General features: G+C 40.4%; 1 protein-coding gene across 25 annotated transcripts in view; it reads right to left on the reverse strand.

Annotated features, from left to right (window-relative positions):
* Positions 1–13,758, reverse strand: part of LOC129193610 (neurexin-1a-like) — a 310,368-nt gene that overhangs the window by 5,479 nt on the left and 291,131 nt on the right. For 15 of the 25 annotated variants that reach the window (XM_054797923.1, XM_054797931.1, XM_054797919.1 and 12 more), the window contains one exon: positions 13,028–13,115. In XM_054797923.1, coding sequence (XP_054653898.1) covers positions 13,028–13,115 — 88 coding nt within the window. The remainder of the gene's footprint in view (positions 1–13,027; positions 13,116–13,758) is intronic. The other 10 variants (XM_054797924.1, XM_054797932.1, XM_054797922.1 and 7 more) reach the window with 1 other exon arrangement.

Below are 13,758 nucleotides of genomic sequence, written 5' to 3' on the forward strand. Positions count from 1 at the left end.
CCATTTTAATTCCTTGTAAGCCTGTGTGTACTCAAGCAGATGGAGGCCGTATTTATAGCTAGAAGTCAAGTGAAGCCGGAGCAAAAATGCCGCATACATGCGTTGTTCTCGCATGAGTCAATTGTTTCGGAAAAAAGTTATTACTAAGATAGTCCATCATAAAGGTAAAAAAGTTCAAGAAACGACCAAAAAATGGCAAGAAAGGGTTCTGAACCTGTCTCTCTCGTCGAGTGGAGCAGAGTCTGAACACGCTGGGGTTTGCTTGACAACAACAACCAAAATTTATATTAAACACATAGTTAAAATATTGTTGGAACTCAAAAATGCTCACGAAAGAACAGCCTCACAACAGAAAACTGTAGATTTCTCATTTCCTCATCCCGTTTCCAGCTGTTCAGCGCCAAATTATTCAATACGCACAATATACTGTCAATATACTGTCAGGATTACAAAGCCTGCTCTGTTGCAAGGAAATAAGAGGGAAAAGTAACATATAAAAGAGGGCAAAAAAAGTCTGCACCAGTTGTATTCGAACCTGTGACACAAAGTCATAAAGTTACACCCACAGTGCTCTCATCATGAACACTAGACAATGAGAACACACACATTCATCTGATTAAAACAAATATTTCTAGAAATAAACCGATATTCTGGCAGAACAATACTAGCAACACATGTGGTCCATATTTGTCCATGTCAGCTGCAGGCTGGGAAGCAAATGAACAGGGTCACGATTGTATTGTTTACAACAAATGAATGTTAATACACTCCCCCGGAAAAACAGTGCAGCGAAACGATGAAGGACACATACAAGAATGTATTCATGCAGACTGATTTGATGTAAGAACGCAGATAGACATGTTAGAAGTGCTATTTTCATCTGCTACATTCATTGTCTGACATAGAAGATATGTTTTTACTGCTGTATGATCGCCTTATTGCCAATTATTTCATGTCTTTATGCAACACGCCATGCACAACGACACAATTAGAGCAAATAATTTCAACGGAATGCACCCTTATTTGCATTAATCGGCCAAACATTGTTCAAAGACACTGACTTTGTATGTGGTCACATTGAATGTTTGCCCCAAGCATCATGCTGGAAGTGACGTGGACTGCCTACCCAGCAACAAGACAGTATACTTTGCCCGAGTCTTACATTAAAGGAGCCAAATGACTTCTTGCCATTGAGTCGGGCGAGTTGGAAAAATGTGTCTCAACGGTCGGGCAAGTAGCAAACAACAGAGATAGAGATCTTAAGATAACGGTCATCAATGAAGCAGAGTCATCCAAAAACCTCAAGCTTCCCAACAAACTGGTTAATCAGCACTAAACTTAAGAACATATCCACATGTACAGTAATCCCCCTACAAAGACAAATTACATGCACTGCTACTATTAGTTAGATTTTTTAACAGTTATTTTTTGTAAAGCTCAATCACGTAGGTATTATATCCAGTCTGCACCAAAAACTCTCGAGTACTGTGAAAGATGATAATTTCCCTTTCAATATAATTGGAGTAAACAAGGCAGGTGTGAAAGCATCCTTAAACAAATAATTAAACAGTATGACAGTCAGACTATCAATCACTTTCTGCTATTTAACATATCTTAAACAAGAAAGCTACGTGGAGCCCAGTAATTAAATGATTAATACTGCATTTAATGCAGTTCAGGGAGCTATGTTCTGTTGCCAAAAGATTAGCATTCATTACAGCTCATTAGTGGACGTTTACTCTCAGCGTTGTCTATTGAACCACCTGAAGGCAGAGGAGGATATCATTCAAACTCTCTCAGATCAATAACGGATATGAGAGTGTGGATGATTTTGGAAAGCATGTGCTTGGCAGTGCAGCTTGGACTTGCTTTCCCTTGGGTGGGTGGAGTAATGTGGCAGGCACGAGGCCTCGGAGACATTCTCCTAAGACTTCAGTCAAAATACGTCTGACTGTTTGTTCATCAGTACTCTAATATTGACTTCATTTATAAATGATGGGGCGGCAACCTCTACTCAAACTCACCCAGGGGTAAAATGAAACACGAAGCAAATGACCTTAAAGTGCCGGGCTTCGTGGCAGCACTCAAAGCAAACTCAGGGGAGTTGAATGTTGTGAAAAAGCTGCCATAATAACTTCATCCTCTCAGTCTCACGTCAGACATAAATTACAGTATCACAGTGGCGGTATCACCTTAAGTCCTTGCAAGGACACATTTCAATCATTCCATCACAGCCAAGCTGAGATTCTTTTAGTTAGCATGCGACAGCAAGATCTTACACTTACACACACCATTGCGCCACAATGTCAGAAAAGCAAATGATAAAAACCTTGCTATCAGTATAGTTATCGATAACAGTTACTTCCAAGAGTTACTACTGTCAAGTACAATTTTTCAATAAAGACTATTTTTAATAACCACATTTGTATCCAGAGAGATTCTCATTTATGTGGGTATTTTCAAGAGTGTGTTGAGTGACAAAGCTAGATTAGGGAAAATGTGGTTACTGTCAGGTCCGTGTGGAGTTTTGTTGAGGGGTAATGAAGCAACTAGGACCATTAGGGATTTATTGAACAGTCAGGGTGGGCTTGAGCCGGCCATAAAGTGAGGCTCTGTCCACACAAACATTTTCAAAAACGCAAATTCAAAATATCCATCCACACAGTGGCGTTCTAAAACAATCTCTGTCCACACAAAAACACATTCACAAGCTGTCATACCACTGACAAAGTAAACGCAACGCTGCAGCCGTAGACTGTCAGGCAACTTTAGCCAATCAGACGTGTCAATGACATAATTTCCGTAGGCGGCACAATAACAAACATGGCAAGCCGAGAGAGGAGATATGTGTGGACTGATGGGAAAGTAGAGTCACTTGTAAGTAATTCATTTGACATTTGTCCGCTAAATTTACTGAATACAAAACTGTGAAAATGTAAGACATTGATTAAATTGCAGTCGTGTGCAGTCAGGCAAGCAGGCCTAATCATAAGCAGAAACACTTACCTGCATTTTAAACTTAAATTGTAGTATTTCCTCTATTAAATTATATTAATCATTCCCAACAGTCTATTTTCTTCATTTCGTATTGCTCCCAGTAGTGTATGGGTATGTTTTTTGTCCAATTAGATTTCAGCTTCTGTGTGTTGCCATTACAGCTGTCAATCGATTAAAATATTTTAATTGCAATTAATAGCATTTAGTCCATAATTTTATTTATCCGTAATTAATCACAATTAATTTCAGGTAGAAAGACATTTTTATGTATAATAAGCGTACCTTTGAAAGATCATTTTAAAGTTTTTAATACGCTATCAATAGAGATTGTCAAAGATTGGATAACATGCTTGCTTTATGCAAATGTAAACATTCTGTTTTTTTAAACAGCTCAAAACAAAATGGACCCCAATGTATAAAAAACAAATACAATGTAGAACAAGTAGTCATTGGTAAGGTAAACTGTCCATCACTCAAATATCATTCTCTCCAGGAAATGATCTCACAAAATATAATTGTGACCAACAACACAAATAAAGGTTTGCAAAACCCCCCTACAACAATATGAAATGAAAACAGGGTGTTAGAAAAATAAATATTGACAACTTTCACACACACTTTATCACACTTTCCCTGGTCCGGCGACTTCAACAGCGTGGAAGTATGACACCGCCGCAACATGCAAGTTTTATTCTGTCCTCTTTGACAAACAGCAATTCAGCTCGCTTACGAATAATATAATAACGCTAATAAATTCCTTCGCGAGCCTTTACTGCCATCTCATTGAGCACTGTGTGTGCTCGCTCACTTCCGCCTTTGTCCCCACATACCAAGGTGACACAGCCGTCCTAATAGCTGTCTTCGGCAATGCCTCTCGGTAACTAGCAGCTCATAACCCAAATTTTAGCTCGCACCCAAGAGGCGGCTTGTATCTAAAAAACACTCCTCAGTTGGGACACTCGTATGCCGAGGTACCACCGTATAAACGACAATAAAACATTCCTATAGTGCTCCAGCACATTCTCTAGATTCCAGCCAGCAAGTGGCATTTGAGACTCGACGTACTCCAGTGACAATTCAACTCACAGAGACAGTAGATAAAAATAACTTTGGACTTGTGGAGACAGCCATCTGCCAGGGCTTTGAAGCTCAACTTACCATTCAAAATACCCTTTTTGTCCATTTCTGCTCAATATTTGTTCCCGCTTGTGGCTCAACATTGCGTGTCTCTATGGTGGGGGCCGAGGGTCAAACAGGACGTGCACACGTTAATCGCGTGTCAAAAAAATCGTGTTGTTAAAGGGAATTTTTATTAACTCACTCATACCAGTGTAATCTTCCCAGGGCCTTCAGAATCAGGAGTGATGGCCCCTAACTAAGCTGCTGAAGAGGACAGGTTAAAAAAATTAATACATAAAAAATAGAAGCAAAGTGATGCCCGAGTTTTCACAATACAAGTAGCTTTTTTATTGCTTACCCTAATAGACTGATACAGTGTTGGCCCCTGTCATGTACACATTATTAACAATGGGGCTATTTTTTTTTTTTTTAGCCAATTACACTTCTGATTTGTCTCTCAGGGCCAGCTACCAGGCCCCTAGTTCTGATTGGTTGATCAGAGCAATGAGGCAGGCCCGCAGTCCTGACTGGTTGATCAGAGCAAAACTGTTCAACAAGATAAGTTAAGCCCACAATGGCTGACTGAGGAATAAATTGACATCTCTGGTGAGTAGATGTATTTAACTGAAAATATTGTATTTTTTTCATTTGTCTGAAAAAGTTATAATTTTTGTATTGGATAAATACTGATTGTGAATTGCTTCAGGTGATTTTGCAGTGTAGATGTTTGGATTTGACCCTGGTTTGAACCCCTGCTATGGCACATATTATTATACTATCATTATTGCTTTGTTTTTTGATACTGGCTCTTACCGTGGAAAAAAAAATCTGTCCGGGCCACTGAAGGCCCAGGTACCAAATGCACCACCTGTCATTGATTGATTGATTATCAGAATCATGCTTGAGGTGTAGTTAATTTTATCGATCATGATATTCATTCTCCTAACTTCTGCTGTGATACAGCCATCGCTGAAATAATCCTATGTGCTTGGCTAATTGTCCTTGCTGTGTTGCCTCCATGATAGTAGTTATGTAGTACTAAACAGGGACATATTCAGGACATCCCGGCTACCTTTGTTTCACATGTCCTTCCATAATTCCGCTTTTTTTCTGAAACAGCTTACCGATACAGTGGTTATGCCATCTATTTACGACTTGGAAAATTTGATGCACGGCGATGTCCGAACCAGTGTACAGCGTGACATACAAAATACTCGTATTCACACAGACACAGTCCAACCTCTGTCATGCCTCTGATACTGCCTCCAAATACGGGAAATTTACGGTTGCCTTTGACCACACATTCCGTGATGTTGCTGCTCACACAGAAGGACGACAGGAAAAAGGCATAGAATTCCCGCTGTTATAGGCGGTGTGAAAGGGTCTTCTGAGAGCTTTGGGAGAAATGGGAGCAGGACACCTTCAACCAGCCTCTTCGACACATTGGTGTCATTTACTCAGATTAGTGTGATATCATCTTCGTACTTCTCATATCCCGTCATAATCACAAGCTGTCAGAGGCATTACATAGTGATGTTTGGGGCTCAATCTGCTGACAGGTCACTGTATCAGCTGCGGTGGAGCCAAAACACTTATTAAATCGCTCTTTAATTATCAGAGTGTCCTCGAGAAGTGTACTTGTGACATGCCGGCAGTACGCCCGATGATGGCGCGTGAGTCAGAAGTGGTTCGACTCACACTAATGGCGGATGATGAACGGAGAGCTGAGTGAGCATGAAATGAGGTCCTTGAGAGAATTACTTAAAGGTGTTTCATTTAGCCTGGTTAAAGGTGGGGTGTAATTTAAGCCTCGGCTCAGAGGAGCTTCCACAAGTGGATGATTTATTTGGCGTTCATAGCACAAGACTGCTAAATGGATACTTGATTACTTTTACTCTTAGATTAGAATTTCATGGGTTTTTTTCTTTTATATAAAGTACTTATGTTCTCTTAAGACAGTACTTCTAGTGGTGCTATATGGTGTATTTAAATACAAAGCTTTGTGTTATTATTGGTTGTTGGTGTCAACAATTCAGCTTGTTCTCATTGTGCGTTTTGCTCTATTTTTACCATTTTTGCTGCTTTTTAAATGTTATTTATTTTGTTTCTGTAGTGATACAATGTCAAATTAGCCACGGTCCACAGATGGCCCCGGGGCCACACTTTGGGCACCCCTACTTTTGTTGATCTTTGTCGCGGTCGAGCTTGCGGTGTAGGCTCTATGAGCAACCTGCAAATCTATTTGGCTTGTTGGCTCAGTGTCGTGCATGGACGAGCAAAGCAATGCTGGTTGAGGGGAGAAGGGCTGCCTTAGTCAGTCCTAATGAGCAGTGTTTTTTGAAGTTGCACACCTATAGAGTTATATTTGTGCCTTCATTTTGAGGTAGCAAAGGCTGATTTTGAGCCACAACTGTGCAATAATTACTGTTGCGTGTGCAGGCACATCGCTGGCCGCTGTCACTGGCTCTCTCATTGTCGCTCAAGCTGTGAGCGCAAGGCAAGCCGGTGTACGTGTGTGCGCTCATGGTACCTCCGGTCGGGTTTTGGGGACTGGGCTTCTGGCTGGAGCTTGCGGGTTGCAACAACAACATTGATTGCAAAGGAGTTTCACTGTTAAAAATTGTGGTTAAATTTACAGTACGAGTAACACGCCGTCACTGCTATAAATGAGGTGTGTCCAAACTTTTCACAGGTAATGCATATGGCACTAAACCAATACTAGCCCTATTCTCCCATTTATTTTAAGTATATATCTATTTATTCAGACCAGCCTGTACTCGCCTCTCGCCCCAAGACAGCTGGGATAAGCTCCAGTGTACAGCACCTGCGACCCTAATGAGGACAAGCGGCGTAGAAAATAATTTCGCAATAATATCAATTATGGCTGTACATCGTCTCTCAGATAAGCCACGTCTTCTGTGCCCTACTTAGATTTCTAAACGGACATATTGTGTAAGCATCAACGTCAGCACAACCTAAGGATGAGTGGTAGAAAAAAAGGAAAATAATTGAAAATATGAAATGGGGAGGGGGGGATCAGCAAAGAGAAAGCCTGACAGTGAGTGTGAAATCCTGTTTTCTTTCAGAACACACAAGATGAAGCCTGGGCTGGCATAATCCTCAATGAAAAAATGCTGGGAAAAATACCAAAATTGCATAAGACTCTCAGAATTAAAGCTGCAGCTACTTTTAAAACAATGTTGCAATGTCATTCCAGCTGGCTTGCCATCATGTGTCTTGATTTATATAGTTTACCGTACATTATACAGTAGCTCACAAAAGTGGGTACACCCCTTAAGCCTGGGTCACAACCGGACATACGGGCTTCTATGGTCGGTCTGCCTGCAAAAAAACGCACGATACGCACAGACGTGCTGAGCAGTACGTTGGCCTCAGACCGGCCGCAGAGGTTCATTGTCATGTCAAACTAACTCTACGGGCGCTTACGTTTTTTCCAGGTTGCAAGACAAACTTACACACTTCGTACGTCTTTGCGCGTCGTCCATACGGCCAACGTGTGTCTTTTGTACTTTTTTTCTGGTGTCAAGTTTCGGCGAAATGTACATTTTTTTCATATGTCACGCTTGTGACTCCTCTGTTCTTCATAAACGAAAAAAGCGATTTGTCGGTTGTGACCTAGGCTTTACACTTCACCAACCCTTTTTTTTAAATTATATCTTCTTAAGGGAAAATACTATAGAAATGAAACTTGGTTAAAAATGTGTGTAGTCAGTGTACAATTTGGAAAACAGTATAGATTTTTTGTCTCTTGAAATAACCAACACCCCCATTACACATTATACAACCGCCATTATGACTGGAATCCTCCGCCACTCTTCCATGATGACATCACTGGTGCGACTGATGGATGTTAGACACCTTGCGCTCCTCCACCTTTCTATTGTGAATGCTCACTTGAATTCAGGTTGGAAGACATGCTTAGCTACTCCGTCACCTTGACCTTCAGCTTCCTTGGCAAGGTACGTGTCATTTTGGAGGTGTGCTGTGTTCATGTTGGAAAACTGGCATGTGGCCACGTTTCCCAAGGGAGGGGATCATGCCCTTCACAATGTACACGTTGAAACTCAATGTTTCCACCAATAAACGGCAGCTCCCCAGTAGCTGGATGCTACCACGACCATGCTTCACTGTAGACATAATTATCTTGGTAGTCTCTTGTGTTGCCAGCTGTTTGGACAATAATGGCTGTGTGTTGAGTCATTTTCAGTGGCTAGTCAATCTATAACACTACATAAGCAGTACACTGACTACTCTACTACTTTAAAGCATATCCAAGTTTAATTTCTATTCAATTGGCAGTGACAAGAAACTGCAAAAAACATGGTTGCTGAAATGTGAGAGGTGTTTCACTTTTGTGAGACACTATTGTTTTCCTTTCCAGAAATTTAATCTAGTAAAGCAAATGTCAAACACATTAGCATTGTAGCAGTGTGCTTTCGGACAAAGAAAGATGAGCGCAGAGGAAGAGAAGAGGAAATGAGATGACATGATTAACCACAACCTGCCAATGGCCATTCCTTAGTAGTACTGCAGCAGAGAATAAGGACACTAGGGGATTATTTATCATACGTAGAAGGCTGCCTAAATCTTGCATACACGTTTAGAGGATAAACCCTAGGGTAAAAATGATCTGTGCTGTTTTCCCCTGCTGTGCATGGTGGGTGTTCTTTCTTCGCCTACAATTGGGGCAATAACATTTTGGCTGCATTACCAATTGGCAAAAAAGCACATGACATGCTAGCCTAGCCTACAGGTTTATTCTTGATCTCTACCAGTTTCTCAATGCCCACTCCCCAAATAAGGTAAATAAGCCTACTCTTACAGTGCGTTAGTATTCCCTGTGCATTTCTCAACCAGGAGAAGTATTCAATTTACTGCAGTATGATCAAATCACAGCAGGCTTAGCGGGTGATAAGCTTCTGCTGCGCTGCTGGATTTTCATGTTTTCGGTGTGTTAGAGAAATAAAATGTGAGTCAATTTAACCAACCGGTCTCCCTCGGTTACTAGTGGAGAGACTGCAGTTGTATGTAAAATGATGATGACTTAGGGCCATAGAAAGTTTTCATTAGTGCCCACTTCAAAGTTTAGCTCTTGGGCTCACTTAAGCAGCAACATTAACTTTGTGCACACAAGCCTGGGTGTGATGTTAAACGTGGGAGCATCTGGCCTTGTTTTTTTAGAACTCATAGACACATTTGGTATTGTATCGTAATGTAATCCATTTTCCCAACCTAATATGTTTGGCTGATTGGCCACAGGACAGCAGAGATAGGTTATGTTTTTATCCTACAGTGCAGAAAAGAGAAACGTTAAACCACAGGCCCACAAGTTAGCAACAGTGATGCTTTACCAGCACTTTTATCAGAACAGGAACCAGGAAGTGTGCCTCGCCTTGCCAAACAGTTTCTGGTTGCGTTTTCTAAGATGGATTGGTGGAGCAAGTGTTCAGGATGTAAAAGCAGTACCTTTACGAGTACCGATCAAGGAATACTAAGCCATTGTACAAAGTGCAATCTACTGTAGTAAACCAAATATAAGATGGTATTTTTGTTCTAGAAAAAAAAAGCCTGAAAAGGATGGACCGTCTAATACATTTGTCACTTGCCTCTTTGCGGTTTGAATGTCGTGGTTTCACAATATCACGGTTTTTCAAGAACATATTCATTAATAAATCATGCTGTTTCATGGTTGAATACAGCCTATTATTGGTAAAAAAAAAGCATATTTAAGCAGATTTTATGTATTTCTGCAAAAAATAAGCATTTTCCACCATAAAAATGGCTAAATGAACTAAAATACAAATACATATTTGTGTATTAATTCATTTAAGGCATTTAAAACACGTGATGATATGACGATAGCATTCTACTATAGTCACTCGATATCACTAGTTTTACTGTAATGTTCGGCAAGACACACAAGCACCAGACTTGAACGTCAGAACAACATAATAATAATAACATGGGCTACTGTTGTGGCTTTAACCCACAGCAAACTTAACTCTGAACACCCAAAGTCACACATGAGCGTGAGTCTTATTTATGTTTTAAATGGCTTATTTTTATTTTTGTATTATTGTTTCTACTATATTGGGTAATATGAGGGTAAAGGTTACTATGGGGTGTTAGTTCATATTTAGAGGGCTCTATTCATGCTAAACAATATTTAGAAGGTCATAAGCAGGTTTTCTATGCTCTAAATACTAAAATATTATTATTTCTGTAAATTCCCTTATTCCGGTGGAGTCTGGAACCAATTAACCGTAATAAACGAGGGGTTACTGTATCTGGGTCTAGAGACTTATACAGACCAAGCTCTTGTGTGTGGTAACATACAGTCATGGGAAAAATGATTAGACCACCCTTGTTTCTTCAGTTTCTTGTTCATTTTAATGCCTGACACAACTAAAGGGACCTTTGTTTGGACAAATATAACAATGACAACAAAAATAGCTCATAAGAGTTACAGTTTTTGGTAGTACAATGCTATAGCTAGTCATGTAATTACTTAAGTGATTTTGGTTATTATCAAGAAAACCATGAAAGTTGTTAGATATCAGCTCTTAAGCTAAACTCTTACGAGCTATATTTGTTATCACCATTATATTTGTCCAAACAAACATACCAGGCATTAAAATGGATCAATAAACTGCAGAAACAAGGGTGGTCTAATCATTTTTTCCATGACCGTACATGCATGTGAAGTACCTAATGAGATGTTCTCTGATGAGGTCATCACTTTTATGCACAGTATAAGAGCAAAAGCTATGCTGCGATTGTTGCTGGTAGAAGTCCACATTACTGAGAAACGAAAGTTGAAAGTCTGCGCTGTTGGGCAAAGATTCATTTAGTGGTCGTTTGATGGCCTCAGACTAATCAATAACACCTCTAGATGGAGTAGGGGCCAAAGGGTCTGCAACTTAATTGTTTCCCCTTCTCATCACTTAAGCCTTTTGAAATCCATCTATTCATAGGTTTAGATTTAATTCCTTTCATAGCACGGCCACGGTAAGAGATTAAAAGTTTTGTAGAAGCTGATGAAAAGACATTGTGAGGTAAATACATCTTTCCGTGAAGTTTGTGTTTACCTGGGTGCTAGGAAAAGCTGCTACGTCCATGCTCGGTTGTTTTTTTTACTACTACAAACAGAATAAGTCTATCACTAATACACTATGCATGAGAAACAGCATGATTAATTCCCCTTGCAATTTGCAGTTACTCGCTTTGGCTGCCCCTAACGGGGAAAAGCACTGGTGGCCACCTGAAAAATAACACCACATACATGGATGTGATGACCACAACTGTGTAGCACTTGTGCACAAACAATTAAACAGCGGCGATGAAGATGAAAAGGACTTATAATATTAATGTTTGGTCACATGAAAAACACTGAGCATAGTCGAGTTTTTGTTATGTGTGAAATTTGGAGAGTCGTTGGAGAGAATTGCTCCCAACAGGATTAATTCACAATGGATGGAAGCCAAGAACAGCTTTTAATGGCTTTTCAGCGCAGTACCAACAGTCTGACCGCAATGGATGCAGCACCCACTCACTGCAGCTCTTTACGCTAAATGAAGGAGGAAGGCACTAACATCTTGATGTACAACAAGATCTTTGTACTGTGTGGTCATGTACAACCACAGGTAACTGCCTGGGAGGTATTCATTTCACAATATATGTATTATTCACCATTTGCAATGGTATCATAGTGTGCAATACTCGTGCTACCTTAATTATATTAGTAAATCGACACGTACTGAGCATTATTATCTTCATAAAGCCAGAATATGTGATGCAGCTCGTGAACTATCAGTCATTAAACTTGTGTTGTGACTGTAAATAAAATACCCCTCTTTTTCAAATACCTGTCCTAAAAAAATAAATAAATAACTGATCGATTACTATCCCAAAGTCAAAGTTGTTTGATGACTCTGGTTGATCACCATTATCTTCAAGCTGGCATAATAACGCCTCCTCTGTTGTTTGCGAGCTTGCCCAACATTGATACTTTTTTCGAGAGTGCCTGTGTTGTGACTGCATCTGTCCAAGTCACTAGTGTGCATGAGTAATGGGAAAAAAAGCTCAGATGACTGAAAAAAATACCATCTTATATGCAGGTCAATATGGTATACGCTTTCAACCGGACCCTTTATTCTTGTCTGTGCTATTTGCTTGTTATTCTCCACGTTTCTCCACGGCTGGAGATATCTGCGAGAGCTGAGCACGCCCTCAAGACAGACTGCAGCTCAAATTGTGTTATTGGGGGACTTCCGCCCATAATGAAGACTCCCAGGTATGACGGGAAAGCGGACTGGGAGGCGATTCATGCTGAATTCGACTTATTGGCCCAGGCGGGCGGGGTGGCCAACAGACGAAATGGATCCCCTGTTAGTAAACGTACCTTCTGAGCTAATCAAAAAAAGGTTGAATTTGTAAATTTTAATCTTTTTGAATTGCACTTTTTGTTGTTCAATCAGAGAGTTGCTCCCCAGATGTGCCATGTACTGAAAAACCTTTGCTGACAGTCTTCAAATAATTTTTGAGATTGTGGATCAACACGTAGTGAAATGTTCATTAAACTTGTTTTGTGCTGGAGCACAGTGTTATTTTGCTCTACCTCAAATTCAAACTGCACTTTAATGTCTTTCCATTAAATATAAGATTTATGACAACATTTAGTCGAAAGAGCTCCACAATTTGGGTTGCTGCTCGTCATTAAGCGGTGATGGTGAGTCCGGTTGAAAACCACTGCTTTGGAGGACTTTCAAACTCCAACCTGCTCCTTGAGAAGCTGTGAGTTATCCGTGAGTCTCTTGGCGGAGATGTACTACAGCACACAGAAACAAACTGACACAACCATAGAGAAGTAGAATAAAAAGAGATGACTAACCTAACCCACCTGAGCTTGGCTCACAGGGATCGATGTCCTCGTCATCGCTTGGGCACTCGGCCGATGCCACCAGCAGGTCCTCCGTTGTCTGCAGAAAGAGAAAGGCATCGTTCAGTGAAATTGAGAGCGGAAACCGCCTGCTAAGAACAACTCCAAACTATGTCTGGATTTGTCATTAAAATTCAGGCAAAATGTGCTTGCAAAAAATGAAAAATAAACCTCCTAGATCCATAATCTTTATCTGGATAGGAAATGCTTGAGTCGTTTTTGCATAATCTTACTGACGAGTAAACAGCAAGCAGAACGTAACCTCCATGGCAGGGGCAAAATGTAAAGGCTATATAACACATTAGATCCCTGTCATAAAGACGGACTTGGTTACTATTCCTGCATGATACTGTATGTTTGCAAGTTGGATTAGTATTGATTCATATTAGGGAAATTAAAGATGATGCCATTTTGTTTAACATCCATTTGGATGCACATAATCCGATTTCATTGCCCCTATAGCATTATTTTGACATTTGGAGTATAGATGAGCATCATCTTCACATATTAAACCTGGGAAGGATCTATCAAATCCATGTGGGGGGATGTGACGAAGGGCAGTTGTTGGCGAGGCCCAGGAAAGCAGTCTATATTTAAATGTGATTTGCTGATGTACAGTATCTGCTATCCAGATGGCGTGGTTGTCTGATCCAAGAGTGCCGCATCCATCACTTCAGACTAGT

Source organism: Dunckerocampus dactyliophorus, chromosome 14 (assembly GCF_027744805.1).
Source record: "Dunckerocampus dactyliophorus isolate RoL2022-P2 chromosome 14, RoL_Ddac_1.1, whole genome shotgun sequence".
Classification (NCBI taxonomy): Eukaryota; Metazoa; Chordata; class Actinopteri; order Syngnathiformes; family Syngnathidae; genus Dunckerocampus; species Dunckerocampus dactyliophorus.